General features: G+C 43.6%; 2 protein-coding genes across 2 annotated transcripts in view; both read right to left on the bottom strand.

The window, feature by feature from the left end:
- Positions 1–9,550, bottom strand: part of LVRN (laeverin) — a 35,583-nt gene extending 26,033 nt beyond the window's left edge. Inside the window, exons 1-5 of the mRNA XM_052701362.1 lie at positions 8,961–9,550; positions 4,752–4,894; positions 3,788–3,927; positions 2,502–2,628; positions 335–489 (exon numbers count right to left, since the gene is read on the bottom strand). Coding sequence (XP_052557322.1) covers positions 335–489; positions 2,502–2,628; positions 3,788–3,927; positions 4,752–4,894; positions 8,961–9,550 — 1,155 coding nt within the window. The remainder of the gene's footprint in view (positions 1–334; positions 490–2,501; positions 2,629–3,787; positions 3,928–4,751; positions 4,895–8,960) is intronic.
- A 9,039-nt stretch (positions 9,551–18,589) lies between these two features.
- Positions 18,590–21,498, bottom strand: part of AP3S1 (adaptor related protein complex 3 subunit sigma 1) — a 51,229-nt gene continuing 48,320 nt past the window's right edge. Inside the window, exon 7 of the mRNA XM_052701369.1 lies at positions 18,590–20,750. The gene's annotated coding sequence lies outside the window, so the exon portion shown is untranslated. The remainder of the gene's footprint in view (positions 20,751–21,498) is intronic.

Below are 21,498 nucleotides of genomic sequence, written 5' to 3'. Positions count from 1 at the left end.
TACTGCCATCCCCACATCCCTACAGTATTTTCTAGTGTAGCATTCAGTTATTGCATTAAAAAAACAACAGAACAGAAGTAGTCCATTAGAAGTTTTATATCAACTCATATGCAGATGGTATGCAGTCTGTCATGTGATAGAATAAGACAAAATCTGCTTTCAGTGTTAATTATCAATTAGCATATGATCATATGAACACTCTTTCAACTCTCTAGTGCTCACATCCCATACAGTTATTCACTATTTCTCTTCAGAAATCAGTGACTGCATCATCACCAACTGGAAGGAAATAACATTACAGGCAAACAGATGTACAGAATTTTTTACCACGTGCCTGGTGTGCAAGTTCATGTGACACAATTAAGGCAATAATCATCCTTCTGCCTGTGAATTTATCACTCGGGAGGTACAGCAATGCTGCTTCTTCAAAAGTCATTAGTCCCCAGTTTTCCATAGCGCCTGCTCCAAAATCAGGCAGTGCAACCAAATCTAAATTGATTCAAACAGGAAAAAAAAAAAAAAGTATTTAAAATTTTTTGGAAGTAAAAATGCCTACATGGTATTATGCTGGATTAGCATTCAGTGTGCAATTAAAAGGCTTTACATGTGCTCCTGCCCCTCCTTATTTGTTGATTTATTTATTTCGCTAGGTTGTGGCAACACTCTTAGTGAAATCTCTTCTTGTCATCAGTTTCATCTATGATTACCAGTCTTCCAGGAAGCCATACGACAAATTCCCACAGAGCCAAATCTATACTGCATCTTGTACACATAAATGTCCTGAACAAAAATGAGGGCTGTATTCTACCCATGCTAGGACAGAACATAATCATTTCTGGCTCTCAGAGATCTTCCTCTTGCCTTTCTGTGAAAGATGATACTCACCTTTGCCTTTAGCCAAATAATTATTTTCAGGGGGAAAAAAAGCTTACTTTCAGCTCTGTTACCTCCATCCTCTCCTGTGTTATGCACGGAGCTCTCCATCTCAAATGTGGGAGTTGGAGGAAAGGAGTCACATGGATGGGCATCAAGGATCTCAGAGGAAGATACACTGCTTAAACTCAGTAGCAGAGAACAAATTCTGCAAAAGGTATGGGACCACTTTGGAAGCAGGAGCAGGCTTGTATTGCCAGCCAGTGGACCCCAGGCCAGACCCAGTCCAAGAACTGTGCAGATAGCATACACGTGGTGCTGCACCCAAGCAGAGAAGGATGCATCTTAGCCAAGCAAATAGCTGCAGGCTTACAGCCAAGCCAACTTGGGGTGAGGGATGTCTCTTACAACTGCATTAAAAGCAGCCCAAAGCAAATTCATAAACATCCCTAGATTTGAATGTGTTTGTTTTTCATTTTGTGTTCACAGCAGAAATCTTTAGCACTTACAATAGGCTATTCTTGGATGATATAATCCTAATTGTAAGTAAGACTTCAGGGAAAGTGGGAAACACAGCTGGTATTGCATTACATTATGCAGGGATTGTAACAGTATTACAGAATTCTGTGAAGCTGAAGTTCTGTTTGTCAGGAAGCCTGTGATACTATTTTTCTATGTCAGTAATATTCTATAATAATGAATCGACTTATCAACAGTGCTGGTAAACAGAAGAATGCACAAGTGAAAAACAACTGCCTACAATCTGTGCTTACCTTGCATGATTACTAAGACAACAACATCTAAAAGGAGCACCAACTGCCTATGATACTTTCCATAAGAAGCGTAAGAGTAGTTCTGAGTGCTATTCTAACTACACTGGGAGATAATACATTTAGACAGATTTTCTTTCAAATGCCAACAACACAGTCCTCCAAATGAAGAATATGCTCAAGTCAAGAAAGGAGGAAACTTATTCTCTTCAAGTTCTGCAATCTGCCAAGACTATGGGCAGGTCAATTTCAATATGCCCCACCTTCTGTGCTTTCAACATCCAACCAATCTGTATAAGAAAGCACATTCCCCATTGCATCAATGCTGATGGTATCAAACCATACATGATGGCTCCCTGCTTTCTTGACTGGAGCTTGGCTTAACTAACTTAACCTGGCATTGATTTTAGGCAGAAATTACCTTTCTCTGCAGGAATCCTTCACCAAGGAGAAATATACATGAACAGTCAGCCAATTCAACAACCAGATGAGGCCATACTGAAGAAAGCAAGGCATGTTTTCTGGAAACATGGGCTACAATGAGCAAAGATTTACAAGGCATACCTGGGGACTTCAGCATCCTCAACTGATGTGTCCCAGAAATAGCCACATTCTGAATAACTCTCTTCACTTTGTAGCCCTACCTGCCACTCTATTAAGAAACACTACTTTAAAGGATTGTTTTTGATACGACTGAGATTTCAATGAGTTCAAGTTTAGGGTTTGTTTCTTTTTTTTTTTTTTACCATAAATATAGTAAGTTATAAAAAAAAATACTGCAAGAGAACCCATTGTTTCTGTGAATGTTATACCATCAGCAGCCATTTGTGGCCCATTAAAGAAAATAAATAATCTCACCTGTCTTTGGCAGAGGGTAGCTGATGTTAAATAAGTCTTCCAGAAATGAAAATATGGGCCCTGTGATATTTAAAGCATAGTCAACATACCCGTTCTTAACTGCCTCTTTCCGAGCCCAAATACGTATCTGCAACAAAATGAGGAAGCATTATTTCCCACAAGCCTCATATTTTCTTTCTCCTTGCCTCTCGTCTGTGAATCATTGTTTGAAAATGCTGCCTGTAGACACAGATCCTGCAGTGAGTTTTGTGCAAAAAATATCCCAACAGAGATTACTGGGCCTAACAAAATATGGCCTAGAATCTAAAGCTCCAGCACATCAGGAGGGCCAAGACTTGAATGTTACAACAGATGTTGAATTATTCTTTTATTAATTAGGAGATGCTGTCAAACTAGTCAAATCCACATTGCTTAAGCCAATGTATCCTAGCCAGGGAACCCAAGTGGTGAAGTTTACTGGAAGGGAAACACACTCAGAGAGTTTTTCCCATCTGAAAATAGAAAACTTCTTCAACTTTTTCACATCCTAAACCTGATAACTGGCCTCCCTTTGCTGCTAGGAAGAGAGAAGCGCTGAGCAGAACACCTCTACACCTCTAAGCAGGACCCGCATTCCTTCTCTGTGCCATTTGCTTTGACACAGTACTAAAGAGGCAACTGCCTTCTTCCTCTGAAAAGTGCTCATCTGAATGCTTAGCTGTCTGCTGTCAGCACCCATCAGTCCAAGAGAAAGGTACAAACCAGAACCACAAGCAATCAAAGTAGAAATACCCAGTGGTGAAGAAGCTTCAAACACAAAACTATCATTTTTGAAGTCAGAAAAAATGTGCCCACTGTATTAAAAACAAGTATACAGAAAGCTTGGGGCACACTGTTTCTCATACTGAAGTCATGACAGGGCCCTGAAGAACAAGACACAGGTTCACTGGTTTGTCACAGCAGTGGAAATGGATATTTTTTTTTCCAACTAAGAAAAATAACGAGATAAGATCCTGATTTTGAACAGCATCTTCTGAAGTTTTAACAGACAAAACTCACACCTTCTTGTGGAACTGTGCCCGTGTACCTCTATGTAATAATAGGGGCAGGACAACATGCCAACTGTTGAAAAGGAGAGCTTTCTGCAGAACTATCTGCAGGATAAAGGCTAGTAGTTTTGCCACTTACGCTAACACTTCTGGAGTGGGACACACAGTGAACGTCTGTGATACCTTCTGAAGCAATGATGCATGGCAGAGCCAAGTTGTGCACCAAACTCTATGGCCTGTTGTGCACCCCATATTTACCTCCTTTCCTCGCTCTGTAGTGTTGACATAGTCAAAATCGCAGACCACAAAAGCAGTTAAGTAAGTTGGCATTTTCAGTGAGGTGTTAAAAGTGGTAACACTCCACAGGCTTCCATTTTCATCCTTCATTTCAGACACATCTAGAAAAAATATTGGAGAAAATATTGAAAGAAAGTATTAAAGAGATATTCAAGAAATTAATTTTCTGTGACAAACCAGGAATTGATATTTCCTGCAGGCTGTTTTTTTGCTTGTTGTTTTCACACCTCTCTTGATACGCTTTATTTCTGCATTAACATCATATCCCTCTGCTAGAAGGCAAGCAGCCGAACTCCTTGCTACCACCACATATCAGCCAGGACCCTTTCATGCAAGCACCCAAAAACCACTCGATCTTTTTCACTGAAGTCCTGGAAGCATAAGAAGCTGTATCAGTTTTATAATGTGGACAAACTGCGGGACAGGAAGAGCATCTCTGGAGTCTTATAGTCATGTTATCCTTGGTTTTAACATAGACAGAGGGCTGTAGTCTCTCTGCAAGGTAAAACATCTTTACATATGATGAAAATACATCTTAAAAGCTAGCTAGAATGAAATGCAATCCTTTAATGCCACGACCTCTGGATTTGGATATTGGAGCTGCTGTTTTGCTTTAAGCAGATGTCATACAGGAAGACAGACACACTGACACCACAGTAAATGCTAAGAATCAAACCCTCTGCAGCCTCCACCAACCAGAGTAAAATGCATCACAGCTGGTAAGGATGGCTATTGTCATCAAATACATCAATTATGAATAACTGAATATTCAAGTTAACAAGCATAGATCTTTTGCACATTTTCAAGGCAACAGAATGTTATTGTGCCAAATGGTAGAATTATCATCTGCACATACAAATCACACAATTTTTAAGGTAAATTAAGGAGCAAACAAACAAACATAAGACATTTACTCTTTACCTACCAATAACAGGCATATTGGAAAGAGCCACGTAGCTTGGGTCATGGACAATCCTGATATTAAATGTGGCCTTCATGTCAGGCTCATCAAAACATGGATAAACTGTCCTGGCATACGCTGGTTCCAGTTGGGATGCAACCAGCATACTATATGGAAAATACAGATAAGATTAATCCAGCATGCCACAGCTAATCAAAACCAAGACACGGCACATAAATATGCCAGAAGCAAAGCAAAAGAGTTAACTACAGAGATGAAGCAGGTTTGCAAAATGTCTGGTTATCATTTCAAGTCCCATTTAAACTCCCCACCCAGAAGACAGCTCACTTTGGAAAAAAACAGTCTTTTTCAGTCAAGTCATGGTTGTTTATTTTTTAACTCACTGAACTTTTCCAGATATCATATTTTAAATATTTAAAATATTTTTGAAGCATTTGCCTAGCTTGGTTATTCAGAGAGCATCGATTAAAGTTTTGCACACAGCTCAAAAGTGACACAGGGCTCAACTGTGGTAATTACAACCTCTCTGCACCCATGCTCACCTCTCCAATGCATGTTCTCTTATTTCAGTGGCACATTTTAACTATTGTACATTTAATGGCTGTTAAGTACCTGTGCTTACATGCACTTGCACACTTTCATCACACCGAATGGAGAACACCAATGTCAGCAGCACAGTGCTGTCCCATTGCACTGGCAAACCCAGGTAAACACGAGGAGGTTATTTTCTACCTTATACTGTTCAATTATGCCTCATCTGCACAGATTGCACACAGATTGCACTTGCATTTGGGGCAGATCTTCGTGACACAGTGGTTGTAATCAGGATGCCCAGCGAAAATGATGATGGAACGAGCATGCCCAGTGGTCCAGGTTTCAAACCAGAGCTATAGATCTGGACTGCTCCTATCAAGGCATCTTCACCAACCACTGGAAAAAAAAGTGTCTGTAACAGTTCTCAGAGCTCCACACCTGTCAGCCCAAGGGCAACAACAAAAACTCCATAGGAAACACCTCTACATATGTGAACAAACAAGCAGCAATGCACCTGCTAACCTTGGGAAGAACAGGCAAGCAACCACAGTCTTCACACCACCAAGTCTTCAAAGCGAAGCAGTGCCAGCAGCTGGACATGAAGGAATGGCAAGACCTAGTGCTCCAATGACCCCAGTGCTGTCACAGGGCTGGCATTTCCCGCTTGTAGTGATTCACACACACAAAAGCTTACGCTTACAAAGTCATCCCAAACGAGTCAGAGATCACCTGAGCAGCATCCACAAGCAAGAAGCAACACACAAATCTGTGCTCTATAACACCATGTATTTTGATAGGTGTTTGGCTACTGCCATCCCATCAGGTCTCGTCAACCCAGTTCTGAGTGTGAGCAGCCAGCATCTACACTTGTGCCTCCCTGAGAGCTGATGCGGAGGGACCAGACAGGTATCAAGAGGACGACCATGTAAAAGTGTTTATCTCTCAAAATTGGTATGCTTTGCATTAGATGGATATATCCTAGCACTGTTTTCTCACTAAAATGAAGTCATTTGTAATACTGATCATGCATTTTTGTGTGTTGATGTATTTTATATCTGATTTGTTCCACTTTAAAAAAATGTAGCAACTAAACCATTTAGCAAAATCTTAAGAGGCTCAAAGTAAGGGGGTTCTACAGTGAGCAGCATTTTATTACATGCACTGGTCATCCCCAGTAGTCCTCAGGGAAATGGTGCTCAGACTAACACTGAACCCAAGAAAACACCAAACCTGATATTTAATCTGATTTCTGTCATGTCACTTGGATACTCTCACTCACCGATTCATAAGAGGCAAGAATTTCAGGCACCCCACTGTGAGGCACGATTAACTGTGCCAGCACTGTTCCAGTTCCCCTTTCCACCACTTGGTGCGTAAGCAAGTGGTTAAAAATCAGCACAAATAGTGTGATCACATTTTGCAATGCTTATTAACATCAGCCATACGGAATCAGGTGTTCGTATAGAAGCTGCATGGGTCTTTTTTTGCAGAGATGGCCACAGCTGGCTGCCAGGCACCCCCATGCTGTGCGTGGGGACTGCTCTGCACGGTGCCCATGAGCTGCACAGGACAGCCTGCTCCTGCATGAGCCTGTCCTGGGCTGCAGGGCTGCTCCGTGCCTGCAGCACCTCCTGCCCTCCTGCTCTGCCCTTGGTGCCTGCAGGGCTTCTCCCTCTCACGTTCCTCGCTGCACTTTCCCAGCTGCTGTAGTGCAGAGGTTTTCCCTTCCCTCAGTTTGCTCTCCCAGCATCCAGCATCACTCACAGCTCAGTGCTGATGGTGGTGGGTCCCTTTTGGAGCCTCTGGACCTGGTCTGTCCTGAGACAGGGCAGTGCTGGGCTCTGCTCACAGAGTCCCCTCCTACCATACACACACTGTGCTCTGCAGTGATCTCACTAAACCTGGAACAGTCTACGTGAGCTTGTTCACTGCACTGCAAGGTCTGCATGCAGAATGATGCTCAACAAACCTGCTTCTGTCTGAGCCAGTGCCGCTCAAGAAGGGCACAGGTGGTTTCTACAGATTTCTGCCTGCTCTCATCCTGCCACGGGATCTCCTGGCTATATGCAGAGTAAAGATGCCTTCTTCAGAAGGAAAGCCTTCCACACACTCAGTGCTAGTGATGTACTCATCCTCCTTTTTTACTTCCTTTGATGCTGCATTCACCATGGGTAGCGTGGTATTCATGGAGAGCACTTCCGTCTTTCAGAGCTCTCTTTTGTGTGGCAGAAATGATCAGTTGGATGGTACAAATTGTCAGTAACAGAAAAAACACACACAGTCTTCAGTGTGTGTGAACTGCTCTGACTGTGAGCAGTTTCTAAACTGGGAAGTAGGTGAAGTTTGAGTTTGGGTTATTCTGTCCTGCTCAGAAGTGAGGTTTGCACTTATGGACAGAGCAGAGAGTTCTCATTGCAAGCTGCCTCCCCACACCTCCTTGGCTGCACACTTCTGCTCTGAGCTGGAGCAGGGGCAAGGCACTCTGCCTGGCATCAACCAGGTAGGGTTGCTCACCCAACAGGAGCAGCGTGGGTGTCTGATTGAGCAGCAAGGTACCAGAGCTGAGGTGCAGCCCTGTGCCTCAACTCTGAAACAAGAGGTTCCTTGTGGCTCCGCAAGCACAAATTACAAAACCACTAAAACTTCCAGCACATGCAAAGAAATACAAGAATCTGTTTGACTGCAGATAAACGGTACATTGTCTGCTGCAACTGATGGTTTCAGTTACAAACTGAAGTCTCCAGCCAGTGCGAGAATCAGACAGCAAAGGTTTGCCAGAGCCAGGTGCAAGTCCCTGCATAAAGTTACTGTGCTGCCTACAGGAGGTGATGATTTCCTGACAGAGCAGCCATGGGCTTTGTACTGGCAGCCTAGAGCTGAAAGATAGTGAATACTTTTAAATCATTCCTGAACTATATAATCCATTGGAATCCAACTTCTTCCATCGTTAACTTGCTATAATGCTTACAGAACGTATTCCTCACAATCACCTCCTCCAAATATAGGATGAATTGAAAAATACTACAGTCAAATTCAGCATGTTCTAGATGGAACTTGTCTGAGTTAATATGGCATCGTAAAGCACGCTGATGCAGAATTAAACAACTAAAAGATTGCTTGATTTCTATTTAGGTTACTTTAATTATGTAAATTAGGCAACACAATCAAGGCACTTAAATCAAAAATTGCACAAACATATCTGTGAATGAGAGAGAAAGCCAACTCACGGTAGGAACTGTTACAGAAAGTCACACGATTCTGTTTCAAGAGGAACTCTCCTCATTTTGGGTTTGGTGCTGCTGGTTTCACACAGTGACACACGCACGGATCCTGCAGGTACCCGGGCACAACCTGCTTGGGACGCGGCTCTGCGAACTGCTCAATTACTTTACTTTTAGTGAATTCATGAGCAGGCTGGGAGATAAGAACACCTCAACCGTAACTCTGCATCCTCCGCAGCAATTTCCGCATCTTTAACATCATAAAGAATGATTCCCTCGTTAAGAACCTTTCCTACCCCTACGCTAAGTGCCTTCTTTCAAACCCCCTGCAGCCGGGACGCCCGAAACCGCAATCTTAGGCTTCTGTTGTCTGAAACGAACTCCTCGTTTGCCTGCAACGCACGCACTCCCGGCGGACGGACCCGCGCACGATGCCTGGTCAGGTGCAGCGCCCTACCTGCTGCAGCCCAGGTCGGTGTAGCGGGTGAGGAATAGCCCCTCGCGGTCCTCCCGCAGGCGGCCGTGGAAGCTCAGCTGCAGCACGTACCGCCGCCCGGCCAGCAGCGGCTCGCGCAGCTCCAGCACCGCCAGCTCGCTCTCCTCCTCCAGCCGCAGCCCTTCCACCTCCACGGCTGCTCCCGCCTGGGGCAGCGGCCCGCGGACGGCGGCACGGTGGGACTTCAGACCGGCGCTGTGCAGCACAGCGCTCCGCGTGTCCCGGCGGCAGCGCACCGTGATGTTCACCTGCCCGCTGAAGCCGAAGGGCTCCTCCTGTCCCGGCCGCACTCGCGGCCACAGTTCCAGCTCGTAGTGCAGCGGCAGCAGGTGCCGCGGCAGCCTTCGCAACGAGACCCCCGTCGGGGCTCCGGGCACGCCGGGGTCGGGACCGGGCGCTGCCGCCGGGCGGGCGGGGGGCGGCGGGTGCCGGCAGCGCCCGTACAGAGCGGCGAGAGCCAACAGCGCGGCCAGCAGCGACAGCAGCAGCGCGGCCAGCAGAGCGGCGGTGCCGCGTCCCACGTACAGCCCCGAACCGCCGCGGGCACCCATCGCCGCCGCGCCCCGCCTGCGGCAGCGCGGGTCTTAGACGGGTCGGCGGCGCGGAGGCGGGGTGCGGGACCGAGGGCCGGGCTGCACCTGAGGCGGGGTGGGCGGGCGGTGCGATGGGGATGGGGATGGGGATGGGGATGGGGATGGGATGGATGCCCGGCAGCCCCTGGGTATGGGGAGGCGGAAAAGGAAAAGGAAAAGGAAAAGGAAAAGGAAAAGGAAAAGGAAAAGGAAAAGGAAAAGGAAAAGGAAAAGGAAAAGGAAAAGGAAAAGGAAAAGGAAAAGGAAAAGGAAAACGAAAAGGAAAAGGAAAAGAAAAGGAAAAGGAAAAGGAAAAGGAAAAGGAAAAGGAAAAGGAAAAGGAAAAGGAAAAGGAAAAGGAAAAGGAAAAGGAAAAGGAAAAGGAAAAGGAAAAGGAAAACGAAAAGGAAAAGGAAAAGAAAAGGAAAAGGAAAAGGAAAAGGAAAAGGAAAAGGAAAAGGAAAAGGAAAAGGAAAAGGAAAAGGAAAAGGAAAAGGAAAAGGAAAAGGAAAAGGAAAAGGAAAAGGAAAAGGAAAAGGAAAAGGAAAAGGAAAAGGAAAAGGAAAAGGAAAAGGAAAAGGAAAAGGAAAAGGAAAAGGAAAGAAGGGGAAGGCAAGAGGAAGGGAAAGGGAAAAGAAAGGGGAAGGGGAAAAATCACACAATCACAAAATGGCCAGGGCTGGAAAGGACCTCAAGGATCATGAAGCTCCAACCCCCTGCCACATGCAGGGCCATCAACCTCCACATTGAATACCAGACCAGGCTGCCCAGGGCCCCGTCCAACCTGGCCTTGAATACCTCCAAGGATCTGGGCAGCTGTTCCAGCACCTCACCACTCTCTCCGAAAATAACTCCCCCCCTGACATCCAGCCTAAATCTTCCCTCCCTCAACTTCAAACCATTTCCCCTTGTCCTGCTGTTATCAACCCTTTCAAAGAGGTGATAAAGGGGAAGGAGGAGGTAAAAAGTGGAAAAGAGATAAAGGGAAAAAAGGGAAGGTGCAGCCAAAGTGGGTTTCTGAGTACTTGCCTCCCAAAAGCCTCATTCCTTGCATCTTTCACACATCATCTCCTCAGTCCCACAGCAATCAGGGACCCATCGCACACCCCTTGTACCTATGGGGCCTGCCAAGCTACAGCTGGGTGCAAGTAACTGCAAAACAAAACTTGTGTCACCTCATGAAGCCCTCTCAATTGTTTTGTTCAGTGGCAGCTTCTCTCTTAATGCACAATGAGCTCTGCATCAGCTAGAGCAGAAGCCAGGAATGCTTGTCCTTGTGTGCCATAACCACTGGCACTTTGTAATCTGAATTAGAAGCAGGTTTTCCTTCTCCTCTCTCTCTCTCTCTCTCTCTCTCTCTCTTTTTTCTTTCTCTCTTTCTTTTTAGATTTCTCCCTGCTAATGTTCTGAACTCAAATCAATCTCATTGGGCTTGCAGTTTGCACGACAGCCACCACTGATACCAAACTGATCTGTGCACAAAACTGAGGCTGTTGAGTTGGGTCTTGAGGTCTGTCCTGCTACCACTGTTGGAGCTGAGATGACTGGAATGAATTCCCCTCAGAGACCCAACCAAAAGCTAATCTCCCTGTTAATGCACTTGTCCATCGAGAAGACCTTTTCCCATTGTAATGTACAGGAGGCAGAAATTGCCTTCTTTATGCTGGCCACTACAGGCCTGTGGAACAACTCTGAGCCTCCAAGAAAAGTCCCTGGTCCCAGCAGAAATATCTGACACTGATGTCCTGCCTTTCATCATTGGGCCGGGGGTCCCTCTGCCAGCTGGCTATGGGATCTGCCATCCTTCTCCTCCTCTCCACGCCCTTGCTGCTGTTACCCATTAGCTTCCCAGCAGGATGGCTTGTCACACTGGCCCATCTTCTGTTTTCTCTCACACAACTGCATTGCTTGTTTCTGTTCCTGTGCTCCCCTCCCCATATCTTTCTCATTTACCATCTGTTTACCCCAGCCATCCACACCCACACCCTTGGGCCTGTTTCTCTTTTTCCATTCCCGGCCACTGTGCTCTTTCCAATCAGTCCATCTCATACTTCTCCCCTTCACATCTTCACATCTCTCTGTTCTTCATCTGGTTCGTCAACAGTTTCTCCCTTTTCTCCCAGCACTTTTGGCAGCATCCATTATTTTGCTGTTGATGTAAGGCTTGAGGACCAGCTCCAACAGACCACTCCATCCATTGTGCTGCAGACCAGGGGACCCTGGGCCCATAGCCACAACATGGTCCTGGACTAACTCAAGTGTCACCCACTGCACATCACTGAAAGGATTTCACAGAAAATGTTCTCGAGTGCTTAGGAAGGGTCCTTCTTCCTCTTCCACCATGTAGATTTGCTAGTGAATCTTTTCTGCACTGTAGGAAGCCAAAAAAGGTCCAGACACAGCTTCAACACTGATCAGTAAAAATGTGCTCATACACCTACCCTCTAAAACAGTGTGCAGGTGAAATAAAAATCATGAGCTGTTTCATTCCATGTCTGCAATCACAAGCAGAACCACTCAGCAATAAAGCAGCACAGACCCCAGAGGATGTTGGCCCTTCTGAGTGCTGCAGGATTTGCTTTAATGTTTCCATAGAACTTTATTTTCTGTTGTTTGCAGTTGAGAATTCAAACCTACTTTATCCTAAATTAACACATAATAAAAGCAATGCAGTTGTGACCCACAGCACGTATTTTAAGATGTGTTGTTTAACACCTTCTTCCCAAATAATTTAGAAATTATGCAGTGAAGCAATTGATGGGTTAGGGCTGTTATCAACCCAGAACTGTGGGTTCCCCTCCTGGTTGTAACACATGCACTCACTTGCTTGAAATAGGAGAACAGCTGCTATGTAGTGCAGTGTGTGCGAGCGGCCTCTATCACAGTGTCACAGTTTGCTGTCCAGCTGAGCCTGCCAGCAGAGTTCAGATGTCTGAGCAGCACCTTTCTGAAGCCAACGCTGTTGTTGGCTATGATCAGGAGATGGGCACTCCATTGTCAGGACAGCCTCTTGTTTGGGCAGTAGCTCTCCAAACAGGAGACTTGTGTTTAAGTCTGTAGAAGCCTCCAGTACACACCTACAGGTTGAAACAAATCACCCACCATGAAACGACGCAGACAGCTCTGCCCCTCTGAAGGACACCAGCTTAGGAACATGGAGCAACACTTCTGCTTGGCATCTTGGATCCATGTGAACCACTTGCACTTCAGTCCATAAAATCTCCACTTGTTATTTAACTTGTGCTGCTTGTTTTCCTGATTGTATTTTTGGTTATTTTCCTTCTTCAGCTGATCCAGTAATTTGACAATGATGATATACTGTAATGCCTGGTAAAATCTAACCTATTCCTTAGGAGATGCTGAAGCTGTAGGCTTCTACTGTTTTGCTCATTGACAAAGTGCAATGATCCAAGTATGACCATAACTTCTGACACCTTGGAGAAGTCCTCAGCTTTCTCATGGGCTTGGGATAAATTCCTTATGTCCTCCTACAAGATCATGGAATCACAGAATCATAGAATGGTTTGGGTTGGAAGGGACCTTTAAGATCATCTTTTTCCAACCTCCTGCTGACTGTCTTTGATTTCAAAGGTGACATGGGTGTTACTAGTTATCAAGAAATCAGAATTAGACTTGAAAGGTGGAGGAAAAAAATGAAAACAACATCAAGATGAGATTGTCCCTGTTCTGAAAAAAAGAGTTAGTATGCTCTATAATTTGATGGTGGATTTCAAGTTACAAGGCAGCACAGCCACAACTGAGCATAAATCCTTATTTGTATTGACAAGATTGTCTTAACTGAGCAGTCTAGGTAGAGAAAGGCAATGTGGAGCAGTCTTCCATTTTCTAACGGTTAAATCTGACCAAACATTGGAATACTATCAAAAACTCTGATATCTGAAACTCAAATTAATGAATGGTTTGAAGTGAGGTGCCATTGCATGATAGTCACTGCATGTGAAAGAAAAGTATTTTCACCATAAAGATCATACACCTGTATTCAAAACTTTTGTGTAGGCAAGGATGTTTGAAAGGCTGCCATTATTAGCAATAAAGTCTGTTACTGTCATTGAAGATTTTTTTAACTCATGCTTTGATTAAGAGATGTTCCTCGGTATTCTCAGTATTATCAGAACACTGAACATCCTTTGACTGTCACACAGAATAAAAAAACATGCTAAAAACTGTATGTAAATTTGGGTCTTGTTTCCTTGGACCAGCTATGGATCTTTTGGCAGTGCCTCCCTGACTTCAGATTTGTCATGGAATGGTTTGGATCTCTGAGAGCAAAGAGGAAGCAGCAGCAGCAATCCCAGGGAAACACTGCCTGAGAAAATTCAGCAGTGGAACAAAACCAAGAAACTGGGCCACACAGATAATCAGATGGCTTGGGCACCTCTTCTATGAACTGAGGGAGTTGGGGTTATTTTAGCTTTGAGATGTGAAGTCTCTGAAGCAAGCTCATTGCAACCATTCCAACACACAAAAGGAACCTACAGGAAAGAGGAGGAAGGACTCCTTCAGAAAGTGTAGTGACCCGACAAGAGGTAACAGTTTAAAAATTAAGAAGGGGTAGGTATAGGTATAAGGAAGGAATTCTTTACTCAAAGGGTATATGAGGGAATAGAAAACTGAGGTATTGAAGGACATGTTGTTAGCTGGGCAGCCTGATCTAGTGGATGGTGTCCCTGCTCATGGTAAGGGAGAGTAGAACTGGGTGGTATTTAATGTCCTTTCCAGCCCAAATTATTCAATGATTCTATGACAACTTCATTGGAAACTTCTGCTTGTGGAGGACAATAAATAACACCTAGATGGCGTGGATAAAATGAGATAGTGATGAGCCATAAGACAGAGCGTCAACACAGCGATCATGTCCAGTGGGAAGAGCTGCACTCTGAGCTGGAGAAGCTTCCTTCCAGCAGTCAGGATGCCCAAACATGCAAGAAGCCTGTAGCCTTGTCTGAAGGAATGAAACCAGTGAGAATTGCATCCCCTGAGGAGGGTCAGAGAAACATATGCGGAGAACGCAAGCTGCTCCACAGAACAATATGGAAAGTAAGCAAGAAGTAAACAGAGCAGATGTGAAAACCACTGCCCAGAATATGAGCAGGAGATGAAAATTACAACAGGCTGTCCGAGATGGAATTAAGAAGGCTGTATTTCTATAAGTAATTTCTTTCTGTAGTTGATAACTCTACCTATTATCTGGCTTCTAAGTTGTTATGTGCAATTAGTAGGACCAACAAAACCGAGTCTTGCAAGGGAGGATAAATGAGAAACAGGTACATCATGTTCTCACCAATTGTTTAACAAGAGGGGAAAAAAATAAATTTCATAAGAAAAGCATGAATGAATACATGAATTATTTGCAGCATGTGAAGCTCCCTTCAAATGGGAGGTTTTGTTGTTGTTTTTTTTTTTAAAGTTTAACATTTTCTGATTGTCAGTGCATTTAGAAACAACCTGAGTATGTATTCAGCTTTTCTCTAGATGTGCGAGCATTGCTGAGCTTCTGTTTGGTGAGACCAAGCAAACATTTGACCAGAAATCACTTGCAAGTGGATTTTTTTCATGGCAATAAATATCAATAGATTGATACTTCTCCATAGGATGAATGGCAGCATTTTCAAATATGTTTTTTATTAAGTGCTTTACCAGCTACCACAGGCCTGGTATTTTTGTGGCAGCTTACTGAAAAGAACCAGGAATGTGGTATATGTCCCCTGAGTGCTAGATATGGTGAGATTTATCATCTCTCTAGGAGGAATGGTGTGCTAACATTTGAGGAACCGATGTACTGAGATACCGTGGGTTACTTCTTGCTCATGGAGTTAGACCAACACTATTGGACCAAGGATGCATGTGTCCTCTCATTTCTGAAATGTTTCCAGTTCGGGTTCCTCTGATTTCTGGTTGAACAGAGTCCAGCTGCTTACTAGACAGAGTCAAGATGAGGAAACCATATTTAATAAAAAATCTACAGCATCAAATTTCCAAATCTCTACGAGGGACAGAAAGACAAATCACAGAAAGGATGATCCCAAATTCTTCATGTTTCTACAGAAGTCACAAGATGAGAAGTGACCGTAGGCTGTGACAGGTTAATTTAAAAATTAAAGCAAGTTTGTACTAAGAAAGTTTGGATGCATACAGTATCTGTTATCAGTCTGTTCTGAAGGCAGAAGTCATGATGTCAGTGAAGCACAGTAATGAGCTCTTCATTCTAAAACTAGCAAATCCAGCAGAGACAAAATAGAGAGAATCCTAACAGGCAGATAAACCTAACCCATTTTCAAGGAAAAAGCAAGTACAATCTTAAAAAGCGTTCAAAGCTCCAGGCTTTGTGGAGTGCTGTGTTGCTGTGCCAGCTCTTCAGGAGAAGGTCTGCCCTGAGATGTTCCCACCCACTGCCCAATGAGCCATTGGGGTGATCTGCTATGATGACTGAGCCACATTCCATCAGCCAGCTGCTCCACTTCTTAAAATCTGCATCCTTGGGCTCCGCATGGAGAAGTTGCTCAATGACAAACTGGATAATCACAGAATCATAGAATGTCTTGGGATGGAAGACAGGATTGCCACCTACTAGATAAGGCCCGTCCTTTTCTTATCACTTGTCTTACTAGCATTCCGTTATTGCTATTTAAAGTATCAGCCAGGTACTAATGGAAATGGTGGGCAAACCATTCACTGACCTGGAGGGAACATCCGATGCATCTTATAAGAACATCACCACCTAGTGTATTTTGACACAGATGGGATTCACTCTTATACTGGTGGACATCTTTGGTTCACCATGTTATCTGCATTGCTGTGTTCATACTGACTCGGCATCGCATCAGTCTCTAAATACCAGAAGACTGCTAGATCTCCCTGTTTTTCTATCACTTACTGTTAGCATCACAGAATGTTCTTGGCCTCTTGCCAGTCACACCTGCTTCTGAGTGGACCAGTACATGGATCTTGCATTTTTTTTTTTGGTCTGGGGAAAGGAAAGAATCACATTCTATCTAAACAGCCTCGCTGCAACACCTACGTCTACATAAGTACATGGCAGAAAGAAGAGAACAGATGGAGGCCTCTTCGGGGGAAACTTCTGTGCTGTGACAGAAGAAAGGGCTCTTACATGAGAACAACAATGGATAGAATCACATATGTGCCCATAATTAGAGTCCCTGACCCTAACATTACGAGTGGGTCTTACTTTCTTCTCTGGGGTCATTCCTTATGAGAATGAAGTGACCCTACACTCATAACCACAACTTCGACCCAAACTAAAAATATGCATCCCACAGGATTCATGTTCTACACCCTGAAGCTGGCCCTGAGGAAGAGGTAATCCTCAAAGCCCAAGCAGATGTCCAACATAACTATAACAGGATTATGGTAGGCTTACTTACAAAAAGGAATTTTCAAATAACTTTTGTTCTAAGGATCTCGTGGGATGCTATTGAATTCTTCACAAGCAAGATCATCCTTTATTACCAACCCACACCCATTTTGTGGACACTCCAAATGATTTCCGTGAAGAACAGCCTATGCTTTGTAGTGTTTCTTTTTCAGAAGCATCAAATCCTCTTGCTTTGATTATTCCTTTCAAGCACCCCATGAGTCCAGCTACTCATTTAATATTCCCTCGGTCCCTTATTCCAGGACTTTTCCCCTTATCAGGTGAAATAAAAATGTGAACTGTGACGTATTTGTTTTCTGTACTATAACAAAGTGTTCTCCTTCCCTTTAAGATGGCTCCTGTTCCATACTCTCCTTGTGCTGATGGCACCTCAGAGGTTACAAGCGGATATCTCAGAGCAAAGGCTATTTCAGTGCAGTAGGTGACACAAAGACTGAGCTTGGCACAGAGAGTGTGTGTCTTTACATCTCAGCAACACCCTGAACTTCTGTGGAAATTGAGCATGCATACCTTGAGCCTCAGTAGAGCCTTTCCATAAATCAAGACATTTCAAAATGCAGACGTATGAGTAACAAGAAAAATGAAATTACAGAAACATAGAATGATTTTGGCATGAACCACAGAAGGCATGAAAGTCATTCCAGGGCTGGTGAAAAGTGATATCAATGCTGGCCAATTTATGGCAGAATATTTTCAGAGAGCACTGAATAACACCACTCATACTTTACTGACACACTCAACATTTTCTGGACATTGGTAAAAGCAGAAAGAACATATTTCAAAGAAAAGGCAGACACTTGTATCCAAATGGCAGTAGTTCAATGGTCACCCATATGGATGTTTTTAAGATTCACAAAACTCATAGGTGGAACTGACAAATCATGTTTAACATGCAGTATCATGAGCTGGAAACCTCGTTTCTTTTCCTTGGGTTTGCTTACTGGCATCACACTCATTTGATGTGGGCTTACCATTACAGACGTTTCTTCAGATCCCAGGATGGCTGCCTTTGCAAAACATTAACAACCCCAAGTGGAGCCCTCTACCAAACATAAGTCTATTCAGTCTTGTTCTTATTCTGCTTTCCATATTTTTGTTTTTTGGGCTGTTAAGTATTTCCTTTCTTCACATATCATCACCTTTCCATTTTGGTTTGGGAAGCACACAGGGCAAAACAGAGATCTCACACCAGCTTTCTGCCAGTCTCTGCATTGCAATCCCTGGCCAGCATGTAATAAGACACAGAGTGGGTGCAACCTCTTCAAGAAATGACTATTGACAGCAGTGCCATTAATGTGGCATTATTTGGGTATACAGAATTTGGCTACTGCTTCTCTGGACCAGAAATATATTGTTAAATGGGAAAAGCAATGCAGAGCACCTTTCAAAGAAACATTTGCCCCCATCTTACCCCCTTTTTTACATCTTCAGGAGCAACCTCTCCGGTCAGTTCACTCTAATTCCCCTTTGTGATTATGTTATACTTTGATAACTGTGTTTGAATGCACACCAAGTCATCACCAAGGTGTTTTACTCCATTCTCAGTTTGTTACTTGCCTTTATTTGCACTCTTTCAATTGTGGAATCAATACTCTTGATAGAGAATTTGCTTATATAATTCTAAATTGTAATTCTAAAAACAAAATACTAGGGGAATATCCCAAACAAATTTGTTGGACCAAAAGCAGCTATGCAGAATTTTATTTCTGAATAGAGCAACTATGTATGAGCGTATGCTCACTTGGATCAATTTTACTTCTCAAACTGGGCATGATTCCAAAGATTAGTTAACACAACTGTTGCATTTAAAAAAGAAAAATAAAAGTAAATGAGCTACATTTCTGTCACCATGCGACTTTTACAACTTAATCGTCTTGTCCTTTACTCACACAATAGATGCTTCAATTACATCAACATATTTTATTGCATCATAAAATGACAATCTTGGACCCAATCAAATATCTCAGTGGTTGTTTGCCATGGGTAGAATGTAGTAAAAACAATAAAGACTGGATTATATCCCAAGGATTACCTCAAATTTCCCCAAATTCATTGTCTCATCCCTAAAATAAAGTGCTGTGATCATAATAGACGAGAAAAGAAGACTTCACCATGGGGAAACGGTGATTTCATTTCAACATTGTGTCTATCCCTGTGAAATTGGGACCAAGCTGACTGTTGTCCAACAACTGTGTTTATTGTTATTGCCATCTCCGTTGCCATGCTGGCTCCCTTACTACTACCAGTGCCCAATTCACAGCACCTGAATACATGGAATGGAAAAATGAAGTACTGTCTGCTGTAGGAGAAGATCACATTCAAAACTATCATCTAAGAAATTTGTATGTGTGCAAATCTGTGGGACTTAATGACGTACAACACAGGGTCCTAAGAGAAATGGTAGGTGGAGCTGCTGCATTCAAACCATTGGGAACAGCTCAGTATCAAGGAGGAGACTAGTGGTGCTGTTTCTTAAGGGTCATTATTGAGGCTGGTTCCTTCAATATCTTTCTCAGTGACATGTACTGTGGGACTGAGTGCAGCCTCAGCAAGTTTGAGATCAATAGCACACTGAGTGGTGAAGTCAATATATTGAAGGACAATGAAGCCATCCAATGGGGCAAGGACAGGCTTGAGAGGTGAGCCCTCTCAAAATGCACCAAATGCAAGCTCAGTAAGGTCAAATACCAGGCTCTGCACCTGGATTGCAGGGCAATCCCAAACATGAATACAGGCTGGGCAGTGAGTGGTGGAGAGCAGCCTTGAGGAGGTAGGTTTGAGGGTACTGGTGGACAAAAAACTGAACATGAGACAACAACATGAACAGTTGCAGCCCAGAAAGGCAGTTGTATCCTGAGCTGCATGAAAAGAAACCTAACTAGCAGGTCAAGGGAGTTGATTCTCTATGCCACTCTTGTGAGATCATACCTGGAGTGCTGCATTCAGCTCTAGCGTCTGCAGCATAACAAAGACATGGAGCTGTTGGAGCAGCTCCAGAGGAGAGCCGCAAAGGTCAGCAGCTTAATCACCTCTCTTATGAAGAAAGGTTGAGGCAGCTGGGCTCGTTAAGCCTGGAGAAGAGAAAGCTGCAGGGATACTTCATTGCAGCCTTCCAGTACCTAATGGGTCTACAAAAAAGAAGGAGAGGCATGTAGTGTTAAGACAAAGGTAGTGGCTTTAAACTAAAAGAAGGTTTAGACTTGATATTAGGAAGAAATTCTTTACTCAGTGTGGTGAGGCGCTGGTGCAGGTTGCCCAGAGGGGCTGTGGATGTCTTGTCCCTGGAAGCATTTGATCAAAGCCGGATTGGATGGGGCTCTGGGCAGGCTGAGATAGTGACTGTCAGAGCTGTCTCTGGCAGTGTTATGGACTGTAAGGTCGCTTCCAACTCATTCTATTAAAAACATCTTGTGTGAACATGTACAGCTGAAGTCACAGGCATTTAAAGTCGCTGTTAATCTGTATTGTAAGTGTCAGCAAGGCACTTTTGTTTCCAGCTGCAAATGAATGAGGATAACAAGCAGCAAGACAGCATTACCGGAATTTTTAACTTAAAAAGATTTCCAGGAATGGGTCCAAATAATCATAGAACTAAGACAGTAGATTTTCAACAGGAAAAGAGAGGGGGGAATTCTGAACATCTGCTTGCTTATTTACATTGCACATTTTAACATGGAATCAGAGAATGGTTGAGGTTGGCAGAGACTTTCAGAGATCATCTGGTCTGATCCGCTTGCTCATGCAGAATGGTGTTAAAGACTGTTGCTGCAGAAACAACAACAAAAAATAAACTAGTGGAAACATCATGCAAACACACTTCCTAGAATACCTAGAAAATTCTTGTTTTCTTCCAAAATTCTCTTATCTTTTCTCTTTTGCATAAAAATGATTACCACAACAAACATGACTGCAGTATCAAAAATGTGCACATTTAACCATCTAGCTATCACATCACTCACAGATGACCACCCTCTCCAGTAGCTTCAACATTCTGATCTTAACCATTCAATCAGTTGAGACCATCCAGTGAAATGAAAAGAAACTGTACTGATGGAAGGTTTGGTTGGTTCCAGCAAAGCAGAAAAATAACAAAACATCTCAGCTTAGCCTTTAGGTAGCACAATAGGACAAAGGGGGTTGCATTTGGTGTCTTGCATTGCACATTTTTCTTCTTCTTTTTTTTTTTTTTTAACTTTTCTTCTGTTGTTCTGTGCAATAAATGGCAGCAGAGGGGCATTCCATCAAAATACAGTCTGACATGGAATTGCATCTGAAGCAAAGATGTGGAACTGAATTCCTCCACGCTGAAAAACTTTGCACCCAATTGATATTAAGTGATGCTTTCTGAATGTTTATGGAGATCAAACAGTAGATGTGAACACAGAGGTGCTGGGTGGCACATTTCAGCAGTGGTGACAGCGATGTGAAAGACAAGCCATGTTCCAGATAGGTGCATAGCTGTCACATCATGAAATGAAGAATGTCTCCATCAGCTCACCTGCACAAATCAGCA

The sequence above is a fragment of the Tympanuchus pallidicinctus genome, unplaced genomic scaffold, assembly GCF_026119805.1.
Source record: "Tympanuchus pallidicinctus isolate F22 unplaced genomic scaffold, pur_lepc_1.0 scaffold4, whole genome shotgun sequence".
In the NCBI taxonomy this organism is placed as follows: domain Eukaryota; kingdom Metazoa; phylum Chordata; class Aves; order Galliformes; family Phasianidae; genus Tympanuchus; species Tympanuchus pallidicinctus.
Note: the sequence above shows the minus strand (reverse complement) of the source record. Positions and strands in the feature narration are given on the sequence as shown.